This window comes from Tyto alba, unplaced genomic scaffold (assembly GCF_018691265.1).
Source record: "Tyto alba isolate M040663 unplaced genomic scaffold, T.alba_DEE_v4.0 Super-Scaffold_18, whole genome shotgun sequence".
Lineage (NCBI taxonomy): Eukaryota > Metazoa > Chordata > Aves > Strigiformes > Tytonidae > Tyto > Tyto alba.
This window is the reverse complement of record NW_024881280.1, coordinates 8,673,172-8,700,936: the sequence shown is the minus strand read 5'-3', so window position 1 is coordinate 8,700,936 and position 27,765 is coordinate 8,673,172. Positions and strand designations below refer to the sequence as shown.

At 39.2% G+C, this 27,765-nt stretch overlaps 1 protein-coding gene across 4 annotated transcripts in view; it reads left to right on the top strand.

The window, feature by feature from the left end:
- LOC104367971 (cytosolic phospholipase A2 epsilon) overlaps positions 1–26,970 on the top strand; it is a 34,995-nt gene extending 8,025 nt beyond the window's left edge. For 3 of the 4 annotated variants that reach the window (XM_009975208.3, XM_032990081.2, XM_032990082.2), the window contains 18 exons: positions 2,277–2,413; positions 3,116–3,247; positions 3,872–3,912; positions 10,468–10,510; positions 11,107–11,170; positions 12,494–12,636; positions 12,793–12,882; positions 13,597–13,634; positions 15,340–15,475; positions 17,576–17,712; positions 18,942–19,164; positions 20,090–20,204; positions 20,994–21,131; positions 21,407–21,514; positions 22,373–22,564; positions 23,045–23,214; positions 24,231–24,417; positions 25,086–26,970. In XM_009975208.3, coding sequence (XP_009973510.2) covers positions 2,277–2,413; positions 3,116–3,247; positions 3,872–3,912; positions 10,468–10,510; positions 11,107–11,170; positions 12,494–12,636; positions 12,793–12,882; positions 13,597–13,634; positions 15,340–15,475; positions 17,576–17,712; positions 18,942–19,164; positions 20,090–20,204; positions 20,994–21,131; positions 21,407–21,514; positions 22,373–22,564; positions 23,045–23,214; positions 24,231–24,417; positions 25,086–25,294 — 2,303 coding nt within the window. In that variant the 3' untranslated portion in view covers positions 25,295–26,970. The remainder of the gene's footprint in view (positions 1–2,276; positions 2,414–3,115; positions 3,248–3,871; positions 3,913–10,467; positions 10,511–11,106; positions 11,171–12,493; positions 12,637–12,792; positions 12,883–13,596; positions 13,635–15,339; positions 15,476–17,575; positions 17,713–18,941; positions 19,165–20,089; positions 20,205–20,993; positions 21,132–21,406; positions 21,515–22,372; positions 22,565–23,044; positions 23,215–24,230; positions 24,418–25,085) is intronic. The other variant, XM_032990083.2, reaches the window with a different exon arrangement.
- Positions 26,971–27,765: the final 795 nt, after the last annotated feature.

Below are 27,765 nucleotides of genomic sequence, written 5' to 3'. Positions count from 1 at the left end.
CTCTGGAATGACTTGCTCAGTCACTCCTTACCGCAGTGAATCGTACGGTCTTTCTTCATGAAGCCTGTTGGCATGTCTGCCACATCATATTGCTTTCCTGCCTTGTATTCTGGTCTCAATAACAGATGAATATCATATCTTTATCCCCTTGGGATACCCTGAATTCAGAAATTGGACATCCCAAGGATTTGTTTAAAGTGTATCTGGCAGAGAGATTTCAAAACTTTTCAGGAAGAGTATTGTCTCAGAAGAAAATTTGTTTTCTGAAGAAACTCAAATTATGATAACCTGTTCAATATTTTTCTGCAGTGGGAAAGATATTTCAGGCAGTCTTTACCTTTTCTGAAGCATTAAAAAGACAAACATTTCTGTTATTTTTCCTTGAAACCTCAGAATTTTCAACTACAGGAAAACAGCCCTTTCTACCAGTTTGTAATGGTAACAGTATTCTGCTTGTTACAATTCTTACTTAGCATTTATTTCTGCCACTTTAGCTTTCCTGGTTTTCTTATTAAACCTTGCAGTTCCCCATGTCAGTGTTTTGTTTTGTTTTGTTTTTTCATATTTTCTAGTTAGTGAAACCTTCATTCTTAATTTATTGAAGTGAATCTTTCTTCTTGGTCTTTGATTCTCATATTCCTATTTACTTCACCAGTGAAAAATAAATATGCTTTAAATGTATTTCTCACTACTGTTGTTCCAGAGCACAATAATTTTTAATAGATTTGGGTACAAGCCTGGAAATCTAGAATGTGTTTTGGACACTGACACTGACTGCATTATGGGATCTTGGGCAGATCATCTGAGTTTTCTCAATGTACTTATTTGCTTAATCCTTATTGCCACTGTGAAGTAATTCATCAGTGTGTCTCAAGTCCTTTGAAAATGGAAGCTGTAGCATTAATCACCATTTACCATTTGCATTTTTATCTGCCTACACCTGTGCCTCTGCTGAACACCTTACCAGTTGTGCTCTTCTGATCAGGTTTGGATAAGGCCACTTTCTGGGAAGGCTTTCCTTCCCACAGTCATTTTCAAGGTTTTGCTGATTGTGATAGCGTGGTTAACTACATCATAAAGGTACAGCTTGGGAAAATTATGGCTGGTAGCAAAACCTAAATCTGTAATTGTTAGTGAAAGATAAAGAGGAAATACGTGAAGAAAATTGTACTTAATATGATGTAATAATATTGTCACAAGTTTTGAGCATGAGGCAAGAATTGACTATGGGTGCAATTACTTGACCTGTTCTGACTCACAGGGTCGCTGTAAGAACCAGATGACTGGTTGAGGATTGCTAACATGAAATAGGGAGAATATGCCTTGCATTATAGGTATGAGAGAAAGGCCATCAGTGCCTCTATCAAGCTCCTGCAAGTCTCACTCCCTGGGTTGTCCCTCCAAACATGAGGGGTCAGCATATGGAAGGAGCTGATGTTCTTTGGTGGCACTCACAGTTTCCTTCCCCAGACATGAATGATGGCAGGATTTTTCCAGTCTGCAGGTAGAGTAGTAGGAAGGAATACAATGAATAGTAATTTAACCATGGTGCTGAAACTGCCTTTGTTTTCCAAGAAGATTGCTGGGAAAGACACAACTTGTAAAAATCTTGTCAAATATATGAATGAATATGAAATTGGCACATTCTGATTTGTGATAAGGAAATAAAACTTTTCAGCTTTAACAGGGGAACATTTTACTTTTTGGCAAAAAAAAAAATAAATCTGTTGTTCTTCATTTAAGCCAGCACTTTGATAAAGGCTTTCCATTAGTTTGAGATACCAAATCTGGGGAGTCAGTGCTAGAAAACAAATCTCTCTGCAGCCCAGATTGAAGGTTGTGAGGTGTGTTGCCTGGTCAGCAGAGGAGCCATCCTAGAGCTGATGTGAGTGCGTGTGGCAGAGGGCATATATCGGTAGATATTCTCATGATTTGTCAACATCACCTTGCCCTAGTCTTTTGGATAGTCATGAACATAAACCTAAGTGCATCATGGATAAACGTGCAGGTACTGCATGTGCTATTTCAAATATAAAGTAAAGTTTTAAAAGAAGAGTAAGTCTGACTAAAAGTGAAAAGGTGAGAGTGAGCATGGCAAATATGTGAGGATGTTTCTGTTTTCCTGTGAGTGCTTCATTGTGTTATTTACTCCCCAGCCTATATACTTCAGGAAGAAATTCCCTACCATGTTATCTTTGTCTTATGAGTGTTAAATGTGAACAGTGCAATAATTCTCTCTCTGGATACATTATCACTCTGTTCATCTTGTTATACAGTCACCCTTTCAGATTGTTATGTGACACTGTGGCTGCCTACAGCCTCAACAGAGAAGGTTCGGACCAGAACCATCAGGAACAGCAAAAACCCTGTCTGGAATGAAGCTTTTTGCTATAAGATCGACCGCCGAGTCAAGGTAGTTGAAGATAAATGGTTTTCACCACTTGCTGTTTGCAGATAGTTGGTAGATTATGCAAAACTACAATAAAACAATAAGTATATAGCTAGTTTCCAAACACCGGAGGTGTTAATTTCTCAGAAAAGCTTCTGTTGCTTACATCCTCCTTGGTATTGTTCTGTTCCAGAACAATATTTGTTACTTAGACATCTACTGTATTGAAGCAGTGAGAAGCAATTAAATGCCCTGCAGAATATGACCGTACTGTCCTATTCCTGATCTTGACATATAGAAGTGAAACCCAAGATAAAGATCACATGAAAATAATAGTAAGATCAGCTAGTTCTAGGTATGGTGGAAAAGAAATCCTTTAAATATTCTTTATTTACCTGTGTCTGTTTTATATACTTAGAGCCAAAGGCCATAAAATAAATGCAGAAACATTTAATACAGTTGTTATCAAAAATTCATGAATGTTCTGAATGACCTGCTTGTCTTGTTTCATTTCCCCAGGCAGACAAGCCTGCTATGTACAGTATCAGTAACATGAGGTCTAATACTCCCAAATCTCTTTCCCTTTTTTGTTTCTCTTTCTCCTTTTTCCTTCTCCCTCTAAAACTGGAGAGGGAATGGAGAAAAATCTGGTTTTGAGATTTTCCTGCCTTATGGAGCTCTTAGATACAGAAATAATTCCATGATATTCTTTATCTCTTTTTGCAGAATGTGCTGGAGCTAAAGGTCTGTGATGAAGACACGGTCACCAGGGATGATGAACTCTGCACAGTTCTCTTTGACATAGATAAACTCACTGTAGGACGTACTGTTCGAGTGAAGTTTCAGCTGAATCCACAGGTGAACAGTGGAATTAGTGAGAACAAAAGCAAATTTTTTCCTTCCATCTGAATATATCTTTTTACAGTGTTGAATTATAGGAAAAATCTACTTAAACTGTATTTTTCTGATATTATAAGACTTAAAATCCCTCTACGAGCGCTCCATGCTAATTTTTCTTAGGAACAAATCTCTCTGATAAAAGTCTAGGATGGAACAGCTAGAATTAATTACCCGGTGCCTTAATTCTGAATATTTCTGGCATATTTGTTGGCTGTTGGTATAAGTTCTGAATTTTCAGCTGCTTTAAGCTGTAATAATATTAAAGCAGCTGATTCTTTTTGTGTTGGGAATTAAAATATGAAAAATGGCTGTTCTAGCAGAATAGCAGTTCCTACATCTGCATGCTTATATGGCATTCACATTTCAAAAAACCTAGTTTTAGTAACTACTTTTTCAGTATCTTAAAATTCAGTATTTTCAGTTGGCACCATGGGGTTTTTTTGGCAAATTATTCTTATGTTCTGGGAATTTTTCTAAGTGCTATTCTAAATATATATTTTACAAATTATATGTACCTGGTATGATGAAATCTCTGAAGAAAAATAAGTAATATACCTTTCTTTCATTTTGCCCTCTCTTCAGGCACGTGAGGAGCTGGAGGTGGAATTCACATTGCAGAACACGTGAGTAGAGTCCTAAATTCTTAATAAACTGTTGTATTCAGTATAAAAATAGTCTAGAAATCTGGTTCATATGTGACAGTGCTTCTTACACCTACAGTTCCTGAAAGCAATATTTAGATGTTTACATTTGAGTCTTGTAAATTGGAATCTCAGAATACATATTTTTAGATTTTAAATATCTGAAAATGTAATTTTTGCCCTGTTTGATTGCTACCTCCTGGGCATCAACTTCCTCCTGTTCTGTTTTTGTCACTGAAGCAATACCCGAGGAAGTATGAGGGCAATTACAATGTTCAGGAACTTCTGACCCTTAGAAGAAGGACTGGCAAGAATAAATGCCTCATTCTCCCCCTTCTTGGGGAATCTAGTTTTTCAAATCCACAGCATTATAAAATGCTCTCCTGTAAGTTGATCTGTTCAGCTCATCTGACTACACGTGGGGAGCTGTGGTAGGCTTGAGTATCAGCTCCAACAGGGAGAGGAATGAATTATTCTGCATAAAGTAAGGAGCAAAGATCACTGTGGGAGGCTGAGGAACGAGGAAAACTGGGGGAGCAGCACTAGCTTCACTTGGTAGGCTTGAAAGCTGTTGGTGGAGTTTTACTATTAAGGGGATGTGATTGTTTCAGGTAATTCATGCTGTGGAGAAATCTGGGAGCCTGTTTCTGTAACTGGAGAGAGACTCTGGTGTGGGATCACGGGTATTTAGTCTGTTCCCATAATATGCTTTATGACTCTGAGGAATTTACTTGAAAGGGTTTCTGTTACCAATTTGATCCATGCTATTTATCTGAAAGTAGTGTTAAAACAATCTTAGAGAAGGGCTGGTATTTCTGGGACCTTATCAGGACATCCAGGGCACTTCAGGAGACCTAGCAGGATAATATGTTGGTGGAGACTTTGAATAACGTGTTTATTCCTGACAAAAGGGGAAATTGGGACTTGTTGGAGAAAGGGCAGTAGCTCAGTGCTATGAATGGAGGAGGAAAGATCTTCCAGTGTTCAAAAGCAAAAAAGCCATCAGGGATAAAGAAGTTCCAAAATCTGTTATTACAACTCACGGAGACTCGCCAGGGTGGATTGTTTGTTGTTTAATGTGCACCAAAACTGGCAGAAGGCCCAGCAACATGACAAATGATGCCTATCACAGCTTAGGAGTGTCACAACATTAGTAATGGCAATGAAGAAGGGAGCTCCAATAGACCTCTCAAATGGCCTGTCTAGGGTCTTCCTTCCTTTGCAAGTTAGAGGATGGCTTATGGAGTTGGTACAGAGAATCATAATCTTGATAATCTTGTCTTTTGGTGAGGGAGGTCCAGCTAGGTTGTCTGGCTTGGATGTTGTGCAGGAGTGGGTTTGCATATGGGGACAGAGGCTGGAATTAGTCTTGGAGCATGTGCGCACTGGCTCTGTGTCCAAACTCTTCTCTTGGACTTTGCAGCCAGTTGCCTTTTCCTGGCGATGAGTTCAATAGAAAATGTCAGAAATTTAGCCATTTCTGCAGATGCAGAGTAAGAATTCTGCTGGTTGGGAGATGATGATTGGGACTGTACAAATAAAAAGGACCCTTGACAGTCCCAAGGAAGAGGTTTTAGAAAGAGTTACAGCCATGGCTCAGTTGCAAGTTGCAAGGACACATCTGATTGACTTTTTTCATTCATAGTGTGGTACCTGGGTGACCACTGTAATAGTTGTAGCCTGAAGAACTCCAGATGCAAAGGGAAGAAATTGATTGATCATAATTTAGAGAATGTCCCTGTGGGGTCCCAGCAGGACTGAGAAAATGGAAGATGCTTCCCTGGGAAAATGGACTTCTTGTCAAAAGGCAGATAAACATTTCCCCTACTGTCCCTCATTTGTATTTCTTGCATATGTGTAGAGGTCAATGCTGTTCTGCCCATCCGTCGAGTCTGGAATAAAGGTATAATCACATCTGAATTGATTAAAAATTGTGATTTTGGTAGGATATTGAGAGGTTTCTTCTTTTTCCTTTAACAAAGTGTGATGTCAGGAATAATTAAAGGGTTTGTGCACTAAAATTGGAGACTATGTATCACATTATCTGTGATAAAGAGCCCTGAAAAGGTCTGAAAGACTGAAATGAAGTAGCTGAGATGGGTGACCAGAAAGCTATGGACTAAGTCGATCTCTCCTGTGTTGAACAAGCTCAGCAGGTTTTAGCCGGGATTTTTGGCATTGCTGAATGGAATAAGTGGTGACAGAGATTAGAGAGAGTTTTCGGAGGGGGAGAGTCAACCGTAGTGCTAACAAGAATTATTGCTAACCATGTAGGACTGGTATTGTGATGGGAGTAAGAACATACTTTTTAAGGGGTAAATATGGCAGCTTATATCTGGAAATTAATAATTATTCCCACCAGAACATTTTGTCTGACTCTATCTGAACTAGTTTTTCATTTGTTCCCCATCTTCATTCCAGACTTTACCAATTACAAAATTTACTATATTAGCCTGTTCTTTCTTTCTAGCATTTCAGATGAATAATATCACACATGAAGTATAATCTCAGGCCAAGAAAGTTTCCTGGGTTGCACCTACGATAGTGGCTTTGTCACTTCTATTTTTGTTTGCCTACTGACCTCACTGCAAAAATCGTGTTTTGTGTTACTTTTATCAAATCCCCTCACAATACACTGTTGGGCTGTGTGAAATTGGTTCCTGCTTTCATTCCCATTATCTTTTATTTAAAATGGAAGAAAACCTTCAGATTGGTAGCTTGGTTTCCACAACTGCAAGATGAATACCCTCTCTAGTTTTGCCTCAATCTTAGGCCACTCCTGCAGTACCTGCAAATGGTCACCTCTCTGCTGCCACTACCCGTGGCAGGCACTGAGAGCCAGATGTTTGATCCTAACGACACAGAGAGGAAGGCATGCCCCTTCCTCCAAGTGCCTTTTCACCAGCAGCTGAGCCAAGGGATTGCAAACGCCTGCCCAATGTTTTATGGGCCCATAACACAAGCCCAGCTGGCGTGAGAGCTGCTGCCCTCGAGCAGCAGTGACAGAAAAGGTAAGGTCGTTGTACACAGGTTGCTGATTTGCGTACTTCAGTGCTTTTTGTGTTATTTTCTGGTGATTACCAATGGTAATGTGGGCTTTCTCCCCTGTGTTTCCACTGGTAGGGTCCAGCATCAGCACGAGCCTGTACGAGTTGCTACAGGAACGGAGTCCCGCTGGACCAGGTGGCTTCGCTCACTCAACATCCCCCTCCCCTCCAACTTCTACTGAAGCCCACACCTGATATAGAGGGGCCACAAAGAGACTTCTGATGACCCAAAAGGTACTTGGAGTTTCCAAGGAGAGGTCTGAGGGCCCCAGGGTGTTTGCTGGGTCTGCTGATCTTTTTGGCCTCTTTCTATCTTGCAGATGTCCCAAGTTGTGGAGGTGCATCTCAAACAACTCTTAGAAGAATGAAGGACCACTCTTACACAACCTTTTATCTCAGCTCCCCCTCCCTTTTCTTTTTTTCAAATGTGAAAGACAATGTTTGAAACAAAGCCCAGTTAACACAAATAAATGTAAATAGGTGTAAAAAAAGATGTATAAAAGTTAAATATTAATTATTGAAATATGGCAAAAGCATGATTTTTAGAAAATAAAAGTCTTTTTTTTTCTTTCTGTAGTTCTGCTGTGTTATTTTGAGAAATTTCCCCCATGTGTGGGGGGACCGGCAGATCATGCTAGCCATTTGGTTTGGGCACTGCTGAGGAAAATCTCAGAGCAGGCTGTCTCCATCCATGGGGGGGCCAAATGTAATGTTCGTATTTGTGTTTGTGGCAGGAAGCCATAGGGCCTCAAGGATCACTGAAGGCAAAATTTTAAGTTAAGAAAGATGACAACCAAAGAATCTTTGAGGGGAATATATATTTTTTTTAAATTGAAATAGAACCATCTCCCTTATTCTCTTGGGTCATCAGAAAGCTCAGAAAAGTAGCCTGCACTATGTGGAAGGTATGAAAAGAAGTGGAAGCTGGATCTGACATGAAAGGATTAAAATCTTGCAGCTACATATCAAAAAATACAGGTTTTCCAGTGAAATGGAACACAGTAGTCTACTCTAAGTGTGAACCATAATACGAGAATCTGTGTGACTGTAACTTCCCATACAATATTGCCTATTTTGTTATAAGTCAGGCATGATCTAAAAATGAGAAGGTGGCAGTTTGATGCGTACCAGGTGTTGGGAACTGATCCCCGGATTTACAGAATCCACTGCAGTTTTAGGCACCCCTTCAATAGACATTTAGTGGAGAAGAATGCCCAGGGTCTCTGTTCCTGGCCTCCCCTGCCACAGGCCATAATATTCTCCAAATTCTCATGGTAGAACTGGGGTCTGCATTAAAAAAGTCTACAGATCACAAACTGTGATGGAGGAGAGGATGGGAGTGTTAGTATGTGAAACAAGGGCTTTCTAATAGCAGGTTGGTTGTTAGGGAAATTACCAGCTAGTCCTGAGAAGTGGATGTTATTCAGTGCTCCAAAGACAGGCAAAAATATTAAAATGTCCCTGCCAACCTGAATAGTAAGAGCTCTTCTGCACCCAGCTCAGCTGTACTTCTAGCCACAGCTGATCCCCAACGCTTCAGAGAAAGGTGAGTGCCTTTGCTCTTCTTAAAACAAGCATATGGATCACCAGGTTGAAAAACTCAAAATGAAAACCATCTGTCTTACACTGTGACCATCAGAAGCCTTGAAATTTGGGATAGAAAAGTTGGAAGTGCAGTGTGGAGAGCAGCCAACAACTGGCAGTTTCCTTACAGCAATGACAGCAGAGGTGACACCCCAAGAGGGACACCTCAGCTGTTGCTCTTTAATATTTGTGTTGTCCTGGTTCTTCCCAAGAGCCTTCCAAGCCGTTTTGTCCAACAGTGCAGGTTCTTCCACCCTGTTTGAAGGTCATGCCTTGGACCTCCTAACTATCAGCCTAAGCTTACACTTTGCTTATACTGATACCTCAGATAATACTACACTTTACTGGATATTTACCTCCGTGAAGAGACATCTTTTCTTGTCTTTCCACCTTCTTTTCACCAAGCTATGCAGGCTGGGGTCTTTTAATATACACCATACTGTTTCTCTGCTTTCCTTAATTTTTTTGATGAAGTATTTGAGGACAGTGACACCATATGTCATATAATGTTACAACTATTTGACTTCAAAATAGCAATTAAGTGCAAAAGTTTGTGTCTGAAACAAAACTTGAGTGGTGCTTAAACTCATTTCCCTGAATGCAGGTAGAAACACTGTGTATTTTTTGCCCATTCCTGACCAATTTTCTTTGAACTCTTTTAAAATATGCTTTCAAAAAAAGATCCCACAAAATTCCTAAATAAAATTATTTTTTCCAGTGTATTTTTTTTTTTTTTGGGGGGGGGGGGAGGGGCGGCAGTGTGTGTTGGTTTTTGGTTTGTTTTAGTTTTTAGCTGGAATTTTTTTCCTCTATATTCAGCATTGTATTTAGCCAGTTCATATTTTTCTCTTAATGGAAAATACTGATTTGGAAATAAAACTTTAAACTCTTTATGAGCTTTGAAATTTGGGAAAAATTCTTTCTCATGGGAAATTTTACACAGTTATTTTCATGTGTGTTTATACTGACATCTAATAGCTGTGATAAACCTGCTCTTAAAATGGATAATAATGTAATTCATCTGACTTTAAAGGAAGCATATTTCCTGTTTTCAGCTGAGATGAAATACATATCTCATCTGCATAACTATGTGAGACTACAGAATGCATAATCCATAGTTTGTAAAGTCTGAATAAGCAGCTCATACTGTCTGCAGCAGGCTGGGGAGTTAGTGCCCAATCTTTATAATTCTATGTATGTATGTATTCCTTTTGGACTAATCTGGGTAATTAAGATACTGTATAAATTTACATCTGAAATTTAATAAAATTCAATTATAAGATATCCATAGTGAGACATTGACTGATTTTTCTGTGGAAAAAGTATTTAAGAATATAAAAGTTGGTGTCTGTGGTATATGAGTGCACTTCTGCACCTAGATGGATAAGTGGAAGCACATCTACACATACAGTGATATATTAGAATCTCATGTTCATTTTGCAAATCACTTTATAGGGGTGAATGCAATTTCTTACACTGTTACAGAAATCTTTTGAAAATTGTGGAAATCTAGATGAGTGTATTAGTTTTTCAAGTATAAAACCTTGGATCAAACTGTGAAATGATCAGAACAATCAAGATGGATGTAACAGCCTCCAGCTCTCCTCACACTCAGTATGTCACATAGCAGAATTCATTACATGGTTTACTAAAGCAAGTATGAAAAAACCACAGGAATAGAAGCCCAGCTTCATATTCTGTCATGGGTGGATGGAAGAACTTGCAACTCGGCTTGTCATCTAAAACTATTCTTGATAAAAACTTCGAAGTATTTTTGATGAGAATGTTAAAGTCAGAAATGTCAGAGTTGATGGGGGGAAAATGAGTAATGGGTTAACTCATATACTTAAATAATTATCTGAGTTGTCCCACTCATGATGTTATATTTTTCCATTTTATTTTTCAGTCTGGACTACCCTGATGGCATTATTACTAATGGAGTACTAGTGGTAATGTATATTTCTTACTATCTTTCCTGTGCCTACATAACAAATATTTATATTTTTAACTCTGGAAACTTTGAGCTGTGTCCCAAAGCCGGTACTATCAGCTACACTTTCCTGCTGAGAAAAAGGATCTGTTGTTGGCACTAAGGATCACTGTTTTCCCATCGCTCCGGTGTGTTGCCACCTTCTGCAAAGGCATGCTCTGAGACTGCTGTCAGCATGCATGTGCCACCTACCTTCTTCTATAAACCTGAGTTTCCTACCCATTATTCCCACATTACACCCAGAACTATTAAGGATTAATGAAGAAAGTGATAAAATGCTCATAAGAAGGGTCCCATATCTCAATACACCTATTACTTTGAATGGGTCTCAACTGTCTCTTCAAGGTCAAGCAGCTCATGAGTTGCCCCTCTTTACTCTCAAACTTAGGAAAAATACCATGTCAGTATTGCCCTTATGTTATCTGAAGGCATATAGTAATAGATAATAATTGTGTTCCTCATCGACCAACTAGAGGGGTTGGTTGAGAACGGTGTGAATCATTTGCAACGACATTTACACTTCTCTCAATCATCATTTGTCCTCTCTTGCTACAGGCACGTGAGGTTTCCTGTTTGGAGGTTAGAGTGGATACGGGGAAGCTGAAGCAGCAATCCACAAGTGAGATTATTGCTTCATTGCCCTATTGTTTTTGTGTTGTGATTCACTTGTTATAACAGATGTTGAAAAATTAGTAATTGGTTGTGCGTATTACTCTAGCTGTGTCACATAATACTTAGTTTCGCCATGCCCCACCTTGCAGAAAGATTATATCTGTCAAAATTCAAGTTAGTCAAGTATTTAGTTCTGAGGTAAATCTTAAAATGATGCAAAAATAGAGCCATATCTATAGTAGAACTAAAAATTGGGGAAAAAATTATATTAATACTTTTTGATTATTGCTTGTTCAACATGAAAATTTTTAACTAAGTAGGATCTTCTTTTAAAATTATCTTATAATTAAAATAATATGTAGAAATCTTATCCTGTATGCTTATTTTTGGTTCCAGTATGTACAAAGTTTCTGCATGTTCAGGGTTCTAAAAGAGGGGGTTTTTTGACTGCTTGAGTAAAAAATAATAAACTTAAGCACTTAAGTTTATATTTAGAATTGTATCAAAGGGTTCTGTACAAAATGCAAACCACCACCAAATGAGGACTTTGACTGTAAAATGTAGCTCTAACAAATATAGCAGGACTTCACTAGTTTTGTAAATTCATTCAAATAAACAGTAACCTGTGTAAAACTGCTCATAATTCATGAACAAAAAATTGTCCTTTATGAAGAAATTGGTAGCAATGGCTGGGTTGCATTACAGGAAGCTTCAGACTGAAATGTAACAGAGAGGAAAGGTTAGTGATATAAAATAACATGCCTCTTGGCCCAGATCTTGCAAGAGAACAGCGTATGATCTCTCTGTAAACGTAAAGGCTTTTCTGTACAAGGAACACAGCCCTTGAGTTGACAGGTTGTTTCAGTTTTGGTGACATGAGGGCATGTGTCAAGTAGTCTGCTTGATTTTTGGGTTTGAATCACTTGACGGTTGTAGCAGGCACAACATACAAAAAATATACACACCAGAACAGACTGACATCAAATGAATGACTCTCTTGTTCAATGTGAATAATCCAAAATGCCTTTAAACTGAGACTCCTTTAAATCTAATTCTTGGTTTTATTTATTCATGGAAAGCACTTACCAAATAGCACACTACAGTATTTTAAAAAATATGTGATTTCTGTATATTAATGATTTCTGCATATCCACCAATATTTTTTCTATTAGTTTTCAACCTGTTTTGGCCACCCAAAGTCTACTTAATCATCATGGTGTAAGGAAAATCAGACAAAAAGTGTGGAGAATAGAAGTGGCTTTTATTTATTAGTTATGTGTGTTTGCTTGGAATAGCTAAAATTCTCTTTGTTCCCTGCCTCTGTGTTTAGACCAGGAGCTTACATTTACAGTGAAAGGATCCCATGAAGGAAGCCAGAAGATTTCGCTGGATGCGGACCCTGGCCTTAGGATCATCGTATTTCACTGCGTCATAAATGACCAGGCAAGACTGGAAGTCGTGTTACCAGAAGAGGTACATTCCCCTTCTGTATGTTATCATTAACCTCAGGGAAATTAGAAGAAGAAATTAACATAGCCAGCGAACTGAACTGGCCCTCTTAGGAGGAGAAGTTCTAGAGATGACAAACCTGTCATGTGCCCATCGGGACTACTTTTTACATTGTTTCAGATGGCAGATAAAAATGAAACGGGGAAATCCGGTGTCCTGTCCTTCCCTCTGAATTCACTCCCTTTGCAAAAGGAAATAATAGTAGAAGAGGTGAGTGTTGTGAACCTTTTGAAATAAATATTTTCAAAATGTGCTTAATATTGTCCTGCTAGAAATAAAGTTGCCAAGTGAACAAAATCCCTCTGTAAAATTGTACAGCCATTTATTGAAAATGTTAAAAAATTGAAAACTGTCATATTTACTTTTAAGGAAGCAGGCATTAACAATAATTATAATAATATGAAAATCATTGCAAACCTGCATCTGAAAACTAGAATTAAGTGGTTTCAGGGAATAAAAATGACTGTCATATGTACATGCATTCAAAAATTTATTTTTGGGTATTGAAGTAATTCCAGAATGGCTAGTAATTGAAAAAAACCAATCCAGAATACAAGCTTAAATCAGATCTTGTCTAAATATTGATATTGAGAGTGCTTTTTGCATGGATTTTTTTTTTTTTTTGAGTAAGGTATAACTTGTCTCATTCTTGTTGCTCCTTCTAAGCGTGCACTCTGTGAGCTGGTGTAACATGCAAGCTTGTGGAACACTAACTGTCCCAAACAGGAAGGCTTGTTTGATAGGGGAGAATTTGATTCTAGAGCAGGGAGTGAGACTTTGATTAATTGTACCACAATAATGTCCTTAGCCATATGAATTATTATTTGAGAACTTTGTCTCTTACTGAATGAGCATTGCATGAGGTTGAAGGAAATAAATGTTTTAAAATTTGGTGGTAATTAGCTTTATTTTCTGGATTTCTAGGATCATTCCTTTCAGTTGTGCTTGACAGCAAGAAAATGGTAAGACGGCATCTTTTTGTCCTATCATCCAGGATTACTGTAAACTAGTTATCTAGGTTTTTTTCTATGACAGATGGAGAGATGAACACATGCTGCGTGAGTGCGTTGTCCTGCACTCACGTGGTGCCCTGAGGTAAGTGCAAGTCTGCTGCAGGTACAGGATGGTGCAATTCAATATGGGTTTATGAGTCTTGGTAGGTTTCTTCAGAGTAAATTAGCCTGTTTTACGACCCCTATTCTTAGACATGAGTAAAACTGCACTACTCACATATGAATTTTGTTGCCCATTTATGCCAATAGTCAGATCTGCATAATGACTGAAATAAACTCCGTCCCTTTTTAACTTTGCAAAGTCACCCAAACAAGCATAGGACAGCCTGGCTTCTGCCCCTTCTCCTGCTTCACTGAGCAGAATGGGAGCTGAGACCTGACCCGTTGCACCCCTGCCAAACGGCTTGCAGGGACAGAATTGTACTGGTGATAGGTTAAATTTAAGACAGTGAGGTTTTATGGTACAGCTGGAAACTTTGTATGGTTCACAGCATCTTTACCATTGGGTGATCTACAGAAGGGAAGCAAAGTGGATTTTCAGAGCATGGGAGTAGTTTGTGTAGATGAAATTCAGAGCACAGGAAAAAGAGTGACCTGCTCAATCTCGGCCCTTTGCAAAATATGTTGAAATGTAAATCTAATGTACAATTTTATAGAGAGAGCAAGGGAAATTTTAATCTACTGATAAAAGAGTTGCTTGTTTTTATAAGGTCAGTCAAGTGACCTTATTCTATTTTCAGAAATTACGCTGTGGTATACCAAATTGCTGGAGAACAGAATTTAGTAACATTAACCCTTGAAACATTAATGTTTATGAAATATTGGTCACTGTTCAGGACAGAGTTTGCAGCAACCAGAGGGTGATGTGTCCCAGAAGATTTGGTCAATATTGAGTGGTCTTCTTTCATGATCTGAAAGAGCATGAGGCAAGCCAATACAGTTCCTAGTAGCAACTCCTCTCTGGGGACCAAGTGTATTTGTCTTGTTGAAGGCACAAAATATTACCTGCAATTTGATTGGTTTTGTACCAGTTTTCCTGCATTTTTTTTGGCTTGTGCTTCACACTTCTCAAGGGAGAAAATTCAGTGTGGCTGCCCATGTGGAAGAAATGATTGCTATTCTTATATATTTTCAGAATGAAGCTTGCAAATGCTTATCTAGACATCTGTTCAGCACACAGGTAAAAGGCTGGATTTCACAGGACAGAGGCTGAGCAGGGGGTAATTCTTGCTCTGAAGTTCAAGCTACACCAAATAGCTCATTAGGACCTTCACTTTAAATACTGTTAGTGAGCTGTCAAAACCTGAGATCAGGTGACGGTGGCATCACTTCAGTTTTCCAGGATGTCACAGTACAAAAAGAAATGGATACAGAAAAACTACTCCTGAAATTACCCCTTTTGATGATCTTTCCCTGGCTTGTGTATCTTGTCTTTGTGCCCATGTTTCCACCTTGGAAACTCCTCTTCATCCTCGCTACTACTCCTTGCTGGCAATAGAAACGCTCATTTTTCTTCTTTTCCTTGATCAATATGCAGATTTGGAAATAGCTTGTTTTACAGATGATTTGTGGAGTTTACTGACTACCTGCCCTAGTGGTCTTGAAGTCAGCTATAATTGACATGTTCATTGATTTGTCCCATTGTCTATTCTAGCTCAGGAGACCTGGATGTGCGCTTGGGGTTTAACCTGTGCGTGGAAGAGCAGGACTTCCTGCAGAAAAGGAAGAAATACGTTGCTGCGGCTCTGAAAAAGATTCTTCATTTGGAGGAGGATCTGAAAGAGCATGAGGCAAGCCAATACAGTTCCTAGTAGCAACTCCTCTCTGGGGACCAAGGCCTGGCTCACAAATTGAAATCACAAATAAAAAAAACCAGCTTAATTAATCCTGCTGTTCCGGAGCAGGCCTGGCCACCTTGGGCAAGAGAAGCAGTAGCTGATTCATGCAGCAGAGCCTGGGAGGCAGGATAATAAAGAAGAAATCCTTCCCTGTGCGGGGGGTGAGGTGCTGGCCCAGGGTGCCCAGAGCAGCTGTGGCTGCCCCCTCCCTGGAAGGGTTCAAGGCCAGGTTGGACGGGGCTGGGAGCACCCTGGGCTGGGGGAAGGGGGCCCTGCCCGGGGCACGGGGGTTGGGACTGGATGATCTTTAATGTCCCTTCCAACCCAAACCATTCTATGATAATGCCTTTACAGCCCCCAAAACTTCTCAACAGCTCCTCAATTCAGCCAATTCCTGTTTATTCTCAATATTGCTCATGGGTATCTGGAGGAAGATGTGTGGTGGGCAGGCACGGAACAGCTGGGGGATGCTGCCTGGGAAGTGGTGTGCCTTAACTCAGTAACAGAGACAAGGTGGTAGTCAGGGCATTTGTAAGGGATTTTGAGGGAATAAAGCAAGAATTTTCACACAGACATCTGAACAAAAATACTTTGGGTTTTTTATGTAGCAGAAAAGGTATATTGCTGGGAAAACAGACTACTAGAATAAAACCATCAAGCTGGAAGAGTGACTCTTACAGCATCATTGATAGATGATTAGAAATGTAGCTTTATCACTGTAGCCCCTGCTCCTGCCTCCATAATTCAGTTACAAATTTTGTAACTGCTTATGCCTAGCTGGGTTGTTGAAAATCAGAAAAGTACAAATATACCAACAACAAGAATCCTCTTTAGCTGACAATTAAAAGAAATAGTGCTATGGATAGGGTACAGATTTAAAAAAAAAAAAAAAAAAAAAAAAAAAAAATCATATTTTGGATTTCAGAGCAGAGAATATTACAGGAAATAAAGTATTCAAGAAAGCTGGAAAGCACGTTTTTACAGAACTATCTAGTATTTTCCTGACACATAGAAAAGTGGTTGAGGTGGTAAGGCCAAAATGGTAATACCAAGGCTGTTTTTTAGAAAGGTCTAATAACTCTGGCTGTCCTGTTCTTCAAAATTGTGGAAAAAAATCCCCTTTACCTTGTTAACTGACTTACATTTGAACTGAAAGAAAAAAAAAATAGAATTTTAATTCATAATGAAAAGTGATAGAAAATATAAAAAACAAAATATAAATTTTTGAAATTAATTTTAGTTAACATGATCAGATCTTTCCTCATTATTTTATAAAATTTCCTAGATTTTAAATTCTTATTGAATTTTGGGTAGGAAGAACATCTATTTAGGGTCTTTTTAAAAATTTCATAGAATGGGAGAAATATTTTCTTCAAGCTGTATTATTGACTTTAGAACAGCAGATTGCTTGATGAAATTAGAAGCTAATACTTGAAAGGTATAAATAGACATTTTCCATAGGGCATGCAATCACCTACACGGCTCAAGATGCTAACAGAAGCAAAGGGTGTACTAGATCAGGAAAAGATTGAGAGAAGAATAAGCTGTCTCTTCAATTACACTTGGACCTTGGAGGGGGTGAAGCCCTGTTGATGATTGTGCTTCAGGACATAAAGTAATCAGTGGCCTGAGGACAGGAAGGCTTTGGCTGTTGTGGGCTCTAGCTGATTATGGGGTGCTGTGCGTTCTTCTGAGACACTGGTCATTGTTAGAGGTGGAATCACGGATCCCTAATCTGCGCCGGCATGGTAAATCCTGTATTTTCTATGACAGCTTCTAATAACACACTTGGAGAATTCCAGGGTGATGAGGTTGATTTCCAACTACACATTAGGTGAACAGCCTCCCCCCCGCCGCCAGTCTGAGTGGGTAGGACCTAAGCCTTCCCTCTCCCATCAGGCAGGCGGTGGCAGCAGAAGCCTTTTGCAACAATCCAATCCTTTTTTTCGTATCGCTGCCCGTAATCCGCTGTCTGGTTTCGGCCGCGAGGAGGGTCGCCGGTCTCTAACGCACGCATGGCTTTCGCCCCTTCTGCCTCGCTGTGTTGCACAGGTGCCGGTGGTGGCCATCACGACAACCGGGGGAGGGACGCGGTCGCTGACAGCGATGTACGGCAGCCTGCTGGGTCTCCAGAAACTCAATCTGTTAGACTGCATTTCCTACATCGGTGGTTTATCGGGTACCACATGGTGAGAATGACCCAAACAAGGTTCACGTTTGTACTCTCTGCTCCACACTGTTGACTGTTTGTACAGCACCATCAGATTGTATGGCACTTAGTAAAGCAAAAGCGTTTCCATTTCCCCCACTATCTTCTCTGTGTCCACCTAGAGCAAAGAAACAAAACATACTGAATAAGAGATCAATCGTCACATTCATCAGCTGCTTTTGTCACCACACTGACACGGTCTATGCCTGATATTTTAACGTAAATGCTCTATTACCTTTTCATATTTTATCAATTATACCTTAGACTGAATGCAACGAATTTGTCTTTAGACTGGAAATTGAAGAAAGATGGGAAGAAGAATTTATGCCTGCCACTTGCTGGTTATTCTCACTTCCATTTTGGATTTAGAGTGCATCTCCCTCTGGTAAAAGATGTATTTGGGGCTAGTGGAATTAATACTGTCACAAAGAGTCCAACAAATGATGGCAAGTTACTGATTTCAGAGAGACTGCAGCTATGGTTGCTCATTATGAAGCTCTCTCTTCTCCCAGTGGGCAAACAGCAGATGATGTCATGCTTAGAATAACATAAGTATTTAATCAAGTGGCTTCTAGGTAGCTCTACTTCTCTGCTCTGGGTTGCAAATGGAGAGGTTTTTTGCACTGAATTGCATCTCAGTCCTTTATTTAAGTCAAAGCCTTAATGGTGGGTTTGTCTAAGCATTTGCCAAAATTCTTTTAACTTCTCTGTATGTATGTGGAGATGTGAGTGTACCTGTCTGTGTTATGATTTCAAGAAGACAAGTAAGAATGGCCATACCAGGACATGCCCAAGACCCAAGAACTGCCCAGTTCTCCTGCTGGCAGGAGCTGTTGGCAGATACTTGGGAACAAACGTAGGACTAGAGCAAAGAGTAGTGACTACTCCCTAGAATACTCTCCGTCTTCCAAGAAATGGTTTTTCTGAGGACTTGTTGGAGTCTTTGTATTTAATAGCCTTGGATTTATTTTTTTTTCCTCCCTTGAATTTCTCAGATCATTTTTCAGCCCACATAAACTTTTAGCATCAAAACCAGGAAAGCTTAGAGATTTTGTTTGCTCATGAAATGAGAGTATTTTAGGTGTGTTTAATTTTTAGTTGTGAACCCCATAAGAATTAAGAAACAGGCAAACAGGTTGCAAAAAAATTCTCTGAGGCCAAACCACAGCATTATTCCTTTTTCATTATTTTCTTCTAATGTTTCTTCAGGACAATGGCAAACTTATATGAAGATGCTAATTGGTCACAAAAATACCTGGAGGATGCAATCAATGAAGCTCGCAAGCAAGTAACCAAATCCAAGATCTGCTGTTTTTCTTTGGATTGTCTGAAGTACTATTATAATGACCTGATGGAGAGGACTAAAGAAGGACATAACACTTCTTTCATAGATCTTTGGGGGCTTGTCATTGAATCCATGCTACATGATAAGGTATTACTCCTTTTTTTTTTTTTTTTCAGAAACCTGATGAACTTCTACAGCTACAAAGGAGAAGAAAATAAATCCTGGGATACCATTCAGGACTACTGATGCGGATAATTAGTTTAGTGGTTGATTAAATTCTGTATATTCAGATCCACTTTTAAAACACTACTCTTACTTTAAAGTGAGGTTGACCTTGAACTGAAGGAGCCATGGCACTGCAGTCAAAGATGTTATTTCTTTTTAAAGAAAGAAATCCTGAGAAATGAATGTACATTTCCTTAGAAATGTAAACTAATCACTTTGTACATTAAGTATTCTGACTAGAAGAGGCACTTAGAAATTTTAAATAATTTACTTCACTAGCATAAATGAAGATATGCGTTTATAAAGTGACTTAGTTATAGCCTACATATGGAGATGATTGAAATAGTGAGAAAGACCATTCTCTAAATATGTTACCAAGTTTTAAGAAAGAGTGATAGATATTTTGCTACTTTAAAAATAGTATAACTTAAGTAGTTTCCTTCTGATTTATGTTTATATAAGGAAGTTTGAAATTGTCATGTGCAATAGAACATACGCTTGCAAAATATCTTAAAATATGATCAACTCTGTTTGCTGACATCCAGCCAAGGAAAGTGCCTTACCTTTCACTTAACCACACATTTCTTCCTGGGAATGTTTTTTTCCCTTGCTGAATCCACAATCAACCTCTCTGCATATCTTAAAATCTGAGAACCCATATAGGGTGTAGCTGCTTCTTATGGGATACTTGCCAAGTTTGGAATATCACATGGCAGATATTTCTGAACAATCCAGTGAGCTGAGAATGGGAAGGAGAACCTGGATAAAACTGATAATTCACATTATATTATTTCAAGTACAAGTTGGTTTTCACCTCATTCCATTAATCATTTTTAATCAAAACCAGAAAGATGAGCATAGACTCTCGGACCAACGGCGGGCGGTGGATAATGGTCAGAACCCGTTGCCCATCTATGTGGCCATCAACCTCAAGTCCAGCTATAGTGCTCAGGCATTCAGAGGTAATGGGTTATGATTTAGATTTCTTTACAACTTCATAATTTAAGTAATCTGAACTAAGACTAAATGCATGTAATCAGCTTTAATAGTACAATAGTCCTTTCATTCTAATTGCAGAAAAAAGACCTTTTAAAATTTCAGATAATAGTGACTAACACTTAAAAATAAAAAATCTAAACATGTTTAGTCTTTACAATTTGAGTTCTCTACATTGCCACAAGAGAAAATATAGTTATACAGAAGATGCCAACCTCACAATTTATCCTGGTCGCAGAAACCTTTTAACAAAATTAACTCTTATGATGGTTCCATGTGGTCTTATTTTGAACAATTAAAGGGAAAAATTTGTATTTTTGGGTCCAGTGACAGGAGAATCACTGTTTCCTCTAGTGTTAATTTTCACAGTATTTTTTTAATATTAAGTTGCTGAGTAAATGACACCAAGTGAATGCCAAGTTCTCTGTCACGGGTGCCTTAAAGGGAACAAGTTATACATGAGCAATACATACTTTTGTGTAAAATTAATTGCAGGGAATGCTTATGGTTTCACTCAGACCAGGGATTTTCTGCTGGAGATTGCTGGATCACAGCCTGGAACTGCCTTCCCTTGATGTGAAAGGACCTTATGGCATTAGCACTGGAGGCAATACAGATACAGCTATAGCTGATGAATGGCACATTATGAACTAGTCAGTGTCTTTCTCCTGATTTGTTCCTGCTCTCTAGTACTCTTCTGTTTAGCAGTAGTTAATGTGTTATTGCTTTTTCATATCTGTCTGCTGTTTCCATAGAGTGGCTGGAGTTTACTCCTTATGAAGTCGGTCTCCTGAAATACGGAGCATCTGTTCGCGCAGAACATTTTGGAAGTGAATTCTTTATGGGAAGGATGGTGAAGAGGCTCTCAGAGACTCGGATCTGCTACATGCAAGGTGATTATTGCCTAGAGGGAAAGGTGGCCTACTCAAGAAGCAGCTGGTGTGAGGAGCACGTGGTTTTTGGTGGACAGCAGTGGGAAGACACCAGCAAACAGGTTGAGCAGGTGTGAATTTGCATTAGCAAGGATATACTTAGGAAGTGTGCTTATGAAGATATCCATCCAGACAGAAAGGAGGCATCCAATGGGAAGGACTGAAGGTATGTATCAATTAACATTCTTCCAAGATTACGCCACCAATCAGTTTCCACTGTCTCTTTCACATTACAGGCATGTGGAGTAGTATATTTTCCATAGATGTGATGTATGTCTGGAATTTGGCTGCTGATTCAGAGGACTTCTGGTGTAGATGGACCAGAGACAGAGTAAAAGATATTGGTGAGATGTTTTTGTGGTTTGTTGTTGTTGTTGTTTTTTGTTGTTGTTGTGTGGGGGGTTTTTTTTTGATTTTTTTTTTTTTTTTTACCACCAGTATATATTGCTTATATTCTGTGCAGAGGTCTAATGCCTAGAGAGAAGCTGTCAAAGTCAGAGAGATGAGGAAAGCAAAACAGAGATGTCAGCTTAGAAAATTTTCTGTCTGATTTAGAAGAACTAAACATACTAAACATGCTGCTTTTGCAAATCTGTTCCTTTTTCTAAAGGACATACACAAACCCAGTCTCCAGCAGACATGTAAAAGTCATGCTGTATTAAGAACACATCTTAAGTACTGATATGGTCCTTGGCCAGTGATACCATCGTTAGAGAGCCCTCTTCCAGAGGGCTTTTTTCTCCGCTAAACTGCTCTTGGAAAAAGCTTGGTTTTGCTGTGGATTGCACAGGGAACCTGGAGTGACTGGCCTCCTAACTTAGCTAATGTTTGCAGCTGGGCGATATTCCCATGCATTCTGTAGGTGTCCTGTTCAAAGGCCAGTGTTGTCCTCCTGTATGTTTTGGGACTCTGCTCTCCCCTCCACCCCAGGCTGTGGTAGAGGTGGGCAGCATTCAAGGAAGCCTCGGGTGGGAGGTGGTGCTTACCACGTGGCAGCTTGCTGCCTGCAGGTAGCTTCCATTTAATTCAGTGTCTAATGCTGAGTTTTACTACTAGGATAGACCTTAAGGGCTTACGACTATGTTTGATTTACCTGTGGAGTGGGGGATTGTGACAACAGTGGTTATTAGTTATTCCATTTTAAAAAATATTGATCATTTCAGAAAACTGTCCTAAACTCAGAACTTCTTTCCTTCTTGCAGAGGAGGAACCTTTTCTGTCCATGAACCCCTATGAGGTAGACACATGTCTATGCACTCCCTCGAGTGTCCTCTCCTCTTCTCTGCGAGACATCTTAACAGGACGCCCAACAATTGCACAGTATCCCAATTTTATCAGAGGCTTCCAGATGCATAGCAAGTACCTGGAGAGTGAAGGATTTTCTACCTGGAAAGGCACAGTATCACAGCATATTTTTCAGTAACATTTTGAGGAGGTTTAGGTTTGGGAATTCATTCTGGATTTCCAGTGAGAAGGAAGAAACAAAACTGACTTCTGAAATTCCACTCCTCCCTCCCACAAATGGAAGAAGTGGGAGTCAGAAATGAACAGCATTTCATTTTTTTTGAGGGGGTTGAGGTGTGAAATTGAATTTGGTTGTCTGGGGATTGTGCTCCAGTAGACAAGGTGAGCTCAGCCTGAGGAGGCAGGATGGATCTCCCCTGCGGGGCCAAAACTGCTTGAGGTATCCAAGGAGGAAGGAAGGAAAACACTGTAGTTTGTCGCCTACTCCTGTAAATCAGTGCTGCTAGTGAGTCAAAGGCACATAGGGAAAATGAGGGGCAAAATTCTCCATTCTTCCCTCTTTAACTTTCTGCAGAGGATCAGTCAAACTTGGGGTTTTTTTGTTGTAATGAGAAATGTTTGTATTTCAGACACAGTAATAGACTCCTTCCCAAATAAACTGATGGAAACAGCAGACAGTGAGCTCTCCCTTGTTGATACTGGTTTTTTCATCAATACCAGCTACCCACCACTTTTGAGATCGAAGAGGGAGGTGGATGTCATCCTGCATTTAAATTACAGTGGAGGGTCCCAGACGCTGGTAAGAAAAGTCATGGTATCTGAGACCTTTTCCTTCATGGTCTGTTGGTCTCCAGTACTTGTCAACTCAACCAACTAACTTACCAGTACTGGAATGGGAATTAGATGATTATTATCTGATTTATTGCTTAGATTACTAGGTGATTTATTTCTTAGTAACTAAAAAGGGTACTAGAAGGCAGTGATGGATATAGGCATTTTAAAATGATCTAGGTCTTCACTGCAGTAGATCCACAAGTTTTTGAAGAGTTGACTGAGGAGTGTTCTGGAGCTCTAATATTGATTTTTGGTTATCCTTGAACTGAGCAAGTTACAGAGGCAATGGAAGGTCCTGACAATATTTTAACAGATTAAATGGGAAACCCTATGTGTCTCTGAGCCTTTTTATCTCATAGCAGCCTTAAAGAAATGCACTGGCTCATGCCAGACTTGATTAATAATGAAAAATAATATAATTAGTGCTGCATATATAATGAGAATAATATAAAAATAAACATAGGCTTATAGTAAATATAGCTGTTAAAGTTTTTTTTCATGAGGTCATAAGGTACGTTGATAAATGTATTTGTTAATAGGGAGTTATTATCAAACAATCATGAACTATGTAGAGGACAGAAAGATTGGGAAAGTGATAAATAATGAAGAAGTCAGGACAATGATACAGAATAATCTGGACTGATGTGTTCCTTCTCCATTCCTACAGTTTCTTTGCCTTCCCCTTCTGAACCTTTTTCATTGGACTCATAAAATCAGTCCTGTGGTTTTTGGCTCCATTTTCAAGCTCAAAGGAAGTGACTGTTTTCTTGTTTTGCCTAAAGCAATGAAGAAAATAAGATAAGCTGCAATGACTGATGGGATTATGGCTGTTTCCATCTGAAACTTAACACCTTCCAAAAGGAAGATTCAAGCCTTAGAATATTCATGTTAGCTTCTGGAGTTTAGAAAATCCAGGTCTCTGGATCTTTTATGAGTTCTGATTCTTTGTATTGATTTTATTTATTTTATTCATTCATCCAGCCTCTGGATCAGATCGCAAAGTACATCTCAGGGCAAGGAATTCCATTTCCCAAAATTGAGATAAGTGAGGAAGACAGGGAAAATTTGAAGGAGTGCTATGTGTTTGAAGATGCTGACAGTCCGCAAGCCCCAACAGTGCTTTTTTTCCCCCTAGTAAATGACACCTTCAAGAAATATAAAGCTCCTGGTGAGTCATCGGTAGCTAGCAATTTTAATAAAGTGTCACATGCTTAGTGTGTCCTATACATTTCACATCTAACATCTCACTGTCCTCTCTGACCTTCTTTCCAATGCTGACATTATCAGTCTCGTCACTGACAAAAATAACTGGTTTGTGTCTGTATGTCTGAACTGTGAGAACTCCAGAAGCTTTCCTAATACATTTGAGATGAAAATAGGCATTTCCATCACGTGTCTTATGAGAGATAGTATGAAGGTAAAACTCCCAACATACCTGCAGCATGGGCGGTAGGTCCTCAACACAGGCTGTTCTGCTCTACAGGTACGGATTTGCTACGCATTGCTGCTTGCAAACAAAGATGGAGGCAAAATCTTCCGCAGGTTTTGGTGCTATCCTGTTCATCTGGGTTTTGTTCACATATTTAAAAGTAATCTCCCAGACTGAGGACTCATTTGACAGAGATCTTTGCTTTTAATATGAACTATGTCCTCAGTCTGAGTGACATAATTTCTCCTGAAATTTCAGTGCTACTAGAATACTTTTATGTCTCTCTGGCAAATCATATCTTTCCCTCTCAATCTCCTTTTTCAACTTGTAATTACTTAAATAACTGATATGAGCAACATGTTACAATAAAACTTCATTGATGCATCTCCTTGTGGTTTGTCCCTCAGGTGTGGAAAGGAGTCCTGAAGAGATGGCTGAAGGCAAAGTTGATGTCTCCAGCATCCTCTCCCCATTTACAACAAGGGAAGTGTGTTTCAGTGAAGAGAATTTTGACAAACTGGTGAAACTGACTGATTACAATGTCCTGAATAATGAGAAGTTAATAATTCAGGCCTTGCGCCTGGCAGTGGCACGGAGGAAGCAGCGTAATTATTAGCCACCACCCACTAGCTTCAACCTTACATGTGATATTTCTTAGGTTGTCTATTACCTGGTGAGATCAAGATGTTTGATGCTTGCCAGTGATACTTGCAGTAGAAATTGCATCATCCTAAGGACATGCTGGACTCCAATTAATCCTATTTACATGGTTATTCAGATGAACAGATTGGAATTTACCGGTGGTTTAATCCAAAACAAACTTCGAAGCAGCAAATTTGTGTTTGGTTTTGTTACCTTGTTACTTTACAAATTGATATATATATATATTCTGTATAAATTAATATAGTGTTGTGTAAGGTAATAATGAAATGTGTAATACATGAAAATGTGAATTAAAACAGTATTTATATGGGTATTTTCTGTCTGTCAGAATAGCAATCCCTTGAACAGGAATCTCTCTAGTAAATAGCTAATCCATTGTGTTGGTCTTGCTTATCTTAATTATTGAAGGTTATCATCTTGGATTTGATTGTCTGTCCACTATTGGGGTTTTATTTCACTGGCTTTCTTCACTAATCTTTGAAAATAAGTTTCTTAAGTTACTATGAGTGTTTTAAAAATCTATACAGTTCTCACCATCAATAAAAATTACCCCTGAATTAGATCGTCTCTTTCAGGTAGTCAAACAAATCCTCTGGGCTTCTATTCCCAGAACCACCTATATTCAGCCTAAGTAGTAGTCGTGTTGCCCGACTTTCCTTTTATTTTTCTCTTGGAGTTGCTTCTGACTGTCCTGTCTCACTCACCTTCTGCCTTGACTATTCCTGAAAGATGGCATTGCAATTTATTCCAGTGGTTCATAAGATGGGAAGTAGCTGCTGGCTGCCTGCATAGAATAGGGCAATGCAAGAGGGCCTTTTGAGATCCCTTCCAGACATACTTTTTGCAGCTGTTCAACACTTTCTTGCAAATGGTCTTTTGCAGGGATTGTCCTGAGAGAGCGGTTCCTTGTCATTAAAAATCCTAGAGGTCTTCTGGGGGCAGGTAACTGCCAAAGGCTCTCTTCTCACAGCTCCACAGCAGGCACATTACAAGCTTGGTCTTTTCACAGTAGCAGCCCTGCACTGTGGAGATGCGGTACATGAAGAGGCTGGTCCCAACAGCTCAGAAAATGCTTGGGATTACCTTTCTTTTGATAATAAAAGGCTCCTACTGTTGCAGTGAACTTCAGACTGAGTCACCAGGTCAAAACTGGTGTTGCGATCAGGAGAGTCTTGATTATGCTCAGAAGTGACAAATCTGTTTGTATGGAATAAAGTTATAGGAAATAGATGGGAGAAAAAGATTTTCTCCTATGGAAAAAACAGCTGGTGGTGCATCTTAGAGCAATTTGGGTGGTGAAAGTGGAGGAGTGGGCCACGTTTTTCACCTTATGAGCATGTTCATTGTGTTCATGTACCTGAAACACTTGAAAGGGCATGTACCTCTTTTCAGGTACAGTACTGCATATTTAAATCTAGATGATTAGCTCTCCACAGGTGAGGCAGCTGTAATTGTGGTTCAGCTCCATAACACCGGAATATCAGCTCATGGGATCCCTCTGGGTCTTTTCTGGAGATATCTTTGGGTTTACTACCATGGTTTCTAAGACCTTTTTGTTGGAAATGAAACAGAGCCGGGTGGAAGATGTTTCAGTCTGTTTTACAGGGAAAACTTAACAACAGGACAGGGGAAAAAAAGCTGGATAGGTGCGTGACACAGCCTGAGCCACATCAACCCTGCTTTTCATCAGGGTTAATTAACCCATCTTCTAACCATGACTAATTGCTGTACTGACATAGGTGTGCAACATCCCAAGTTGGCCTTGGGGTATCTCTGCATTGTGTCCTGCTGGCTGATAGGAAACTTGCCTTTCCCTCTCTGAGGGAGTTCCTCTTACAAGAATATTCTGCAGCTCTCATCTTCAGCTTCCCCAATATTTCAAAAACATGCAATAAGCTTATAACAGAGATGTTTGCAGTCTCTCTAGGAATATTTTCCTTTTGGGTTTCCTTCCTTTGAATACTGTTTCTTGTGAGCTGTTAGTTATCCATCCTTAACATGTTTAAAGTTTTTCTGGGTGACATTTGTTGCATCTAGTTCTTAAGTTAGAGTGTCTTAAAATGCCAAATGTTTTATGAAATTCGAATTATATCGTGTCCGTGAAGTTACCTTAATCAGTTCTCAATTCATTGCAAAATGAAATGAGATTATTTTGATTTTGTTTTTTTTTTTTTTCTGTTAAATTTCATAATAAAAAGGATGATGTTTTTTTAAAAACAAAATCTCCCATTTTTTTACTTCTTGTGTACTCTGTGTACTCCCTCACTGAAACAGGGACCACCTTGCATGATGTGTGGTGCCATGCACAGTGAAGCCTTATGAATGTGAAGACATAAAGAATACATGAGAACATAAAGAATAATTAACATTAATTTCACCATCCCAGATGTCTTGGAGATCATTCACTGAAGCACATTCAGATGC